At 46.6% G+C, this 2,582-nt stretch overlaps 1 protein-coding gene across 6 annotated transcripts in view; it reads left to right on the forward strand.

Annotated features, from left to right (window-relative positions):
- Tnik (TRAF2 and NCK interacting kinase) overlaps window positions 1–2,582 on the forward strand; it is a 417,009-nt gene that overhangs the window by 307,601 nt on the left and 106,826 nt on the right. For all 6 annotated transcript variants that reach the window (XM_026782809.1, XM_026782806.1, XM_013347814.2 and 3 more), the window contains exon 10: window positions 1,591–1,766. In XM_026782809.1, coding sequence (XP_026638610.1) covers window positions 1,591–1,766 — 176 coding nt within the window. The remainder of the gene's footprint in view (window positions 1–1,590; window positions 1,767–2,582) is intronic.

The following is a 2,582-nucleotide window of genomic DNA, read 5'->3' on the forward strand; positions in this document are numbered from 1 at the left end:
TCCCCAGACCTCCCTTCAGGCTTCTCACAAGCACAGATTGGGATGCAGCCAGAACACACTGTTGTCAGGCAGATCCATGTGTACCTCCGTGCATTCATCCACTGCATGTGTAGTGCAGGTAGTTTGCTCACAATGTAACAATGACTTGGGCACTTCCTGGTACCCCTGAAAACTTCCAGTAAAAAAGAATGGAGTTTGAGCTGGAGGTCACCAAAGCAGGTATATGAATAGTTCTGTTCTCACTATTTCTAGTTCATGACATAGCCAACCCAAATTCATCTGTGAGACAGGCAGTAGCTAAGGATGTTACATTGCTTTTAGATGGATGCAAGATATTTTATAAATATATACATAATTTAGAAATGTAAGAAGAAAATATATTGTTTGAAAAACGTGGCATAAGGTAAGAAGCAGAGAATATCCTAAATGTATTCTCTCTGAAATTATTTTCATTACATATGTAATATATAGTAAGCATTCTCTGTGTGTATATGTGTGTGAGTGTGTGCATGCATGCATTCACGGTGTGCGTGCATGCATGAGTGCGTGTGTGGGTGTATGTGTGTGCATGTGTGTGTGCATGTGTGCATTCATGGTTCACGGTGTGTGTGTGTGCGTGTGTGTGTAGGTAAGCACATGCCATAGTGCACGTGCAGAGGTCAGGGGACAACTTTCAGGAGTTGGTTCTCTCATCCACATTGTTGATACAGGTCTCTCCTGGCGCTGTAGAGTCGACCTCTGCTCCAGGACCCTCAGCCTCAGGAGACTTCCTTCAAGTCTCCCCACCTCCCTCTAGGGCTAGGACAGCAGCTGCTCAGTCCCCACCAGGCTTTACCTGCTGAGCCTTTTCCCAGCCCTTGCACTTGGATGCTGGAGGACGTGCTACACATGATATTCTGTGTGCGGAAGACACTTCTAGAGCCTGAACTACATACATTTCTGGGAAATGTCCCTGTTGGGGAATTTGAGGAAGGGATTCTTCTGGGATCCTCAGTGCAGCCACAGGAGGGCGACAGAGAGCAAAAGAAAATGGCTCCCCGCTGAGTAGGCAAGCTGCTCAGGTATCAGGGGTCCCACTGAGCTCCCAAGGCATCTGGGAAGCAGGGAACTTCATTACTTCTGACTCTGGATCACTCCTGGAAACTTCCAGAAGGAACACACATGCCCCACCCACAGTTCCTGGCTCCAGTCCACAAGTCCACAGTTACTTCAGCTGCCTTGGGGCCTTGCCACCCTGATTACCTGTGTGGTATCTGCCTCCAGGCCTTCCCTGCTCCCAACAAAAAGTGCTTCCCACAGAGGTCATTTCCTCTTGATTCCTCCCAACCTTTTGTGTAAGGGACTGTTCCCTGTGTGACAATGTTCCCATGCATAGTAACTACCATATGTTACCTTATATGTATGCTGATTGTGATTTGACCTTTAAACTTTATTGTGCTAATATATTGAGGTGGTTTGTGATTGGATGATCCCTGTACTCACAGTATGGCCATTTCTTTTTTTCCTTTTTAAGGCCATATTTCAAAAGATGTATTTGCTTTTCTTTTATGTTGCCATTTTATCTGCGAGTTCATCTCTTTTGTTTGGCAGGTCAAAAAAATTCCAGTCATTTATTGAGAGCTGCTTGGTAAAGAATCACAGCCAGCGACCAGCCACGGAACAGCTGATGAAACATCCATTCATTCGAGACCAACCTAATGAGAGGCAGGTCCGCATTCAGCTGAAGGACCATATCGACAGGACAAAGAAGAAGCGGGGAGAAAAAGGTTCGCTGAACATTTGTATTTCTGAGAAGGAAACAAAAGACAGTGTTATTCTTTTGGGTGAGGGATGGCCTGGTAGATCATAGCCTTGGGCACTGATGGAATGAAATCAACATTGAAGGCAAATCTCCATGGAAAAAATTGGCCTGTGGCAACAGCCCCTCTTCTAGGCAGCAAACAAAGCCGTGCTAGTGACACTCCAAGCTCATAAATGACAAGTGATTTATCTTAACTCAAATGAATATTCACGTTTCAAACAGTGACATCTACACATGGCAGACAACCTACAGAATTCATCTAGCTGACATTTTTTCTGTATTGACAGCCATCAGCATTTATGTCTCTGTGCTCCAAGATCTGTTTCCAATTCAGTCATGGAGAACTCAGACAGAACTCCTCACTGGGTCAGTCAGAGAGGCTCACTAGGTTGCCAGGCTAGCGGCAGGCATCAGATTTTGAGCCAAAGGTCCTGAGGTGCACTTCTTCATTTCGTAGATGCACAAATTCCTCTCCCATAATCTTCTCTGTGCCATGGAGAGCACAGGAGCCCAGATTTGAGACACTGGGACCATGCTCAATTTGTGGGAATGGTCGCTTACAGCTGCGTGTTCTGGTGCAGGACTTGTGGCCAGCTGAGCATAAGGTAGGGAGGACGAGAAGCGCAAGGTCTAACAGGAGTTCTAGGGAGGTCAGAGGTTAGAGTAGGTGGGTGTGCTAGACCAGAGGCCAGAGTAGGTGGGTGTGCTAGACCAGAGGCCAGAGTAGGTGGGTGTGCTAGACCAGAGGCCAGAGTAGGTGGGTGTGCTAGAACAGAGGCTA

This window comes from Microtus ochrogaster, chromosome 1 (genome assembly GCF_000317375.1).
Source record: "Microtus ochrogaster isolate Prairie Vole_2 chromosome 1, MicOch1.0, whole genome shotgun sequence".
Lineage (NCBI taxonomy): Eukaryota > Metazoa > Chordata > Mammalia > Rodentia > Cricetidae > Microtus > Microtus ochrogaster.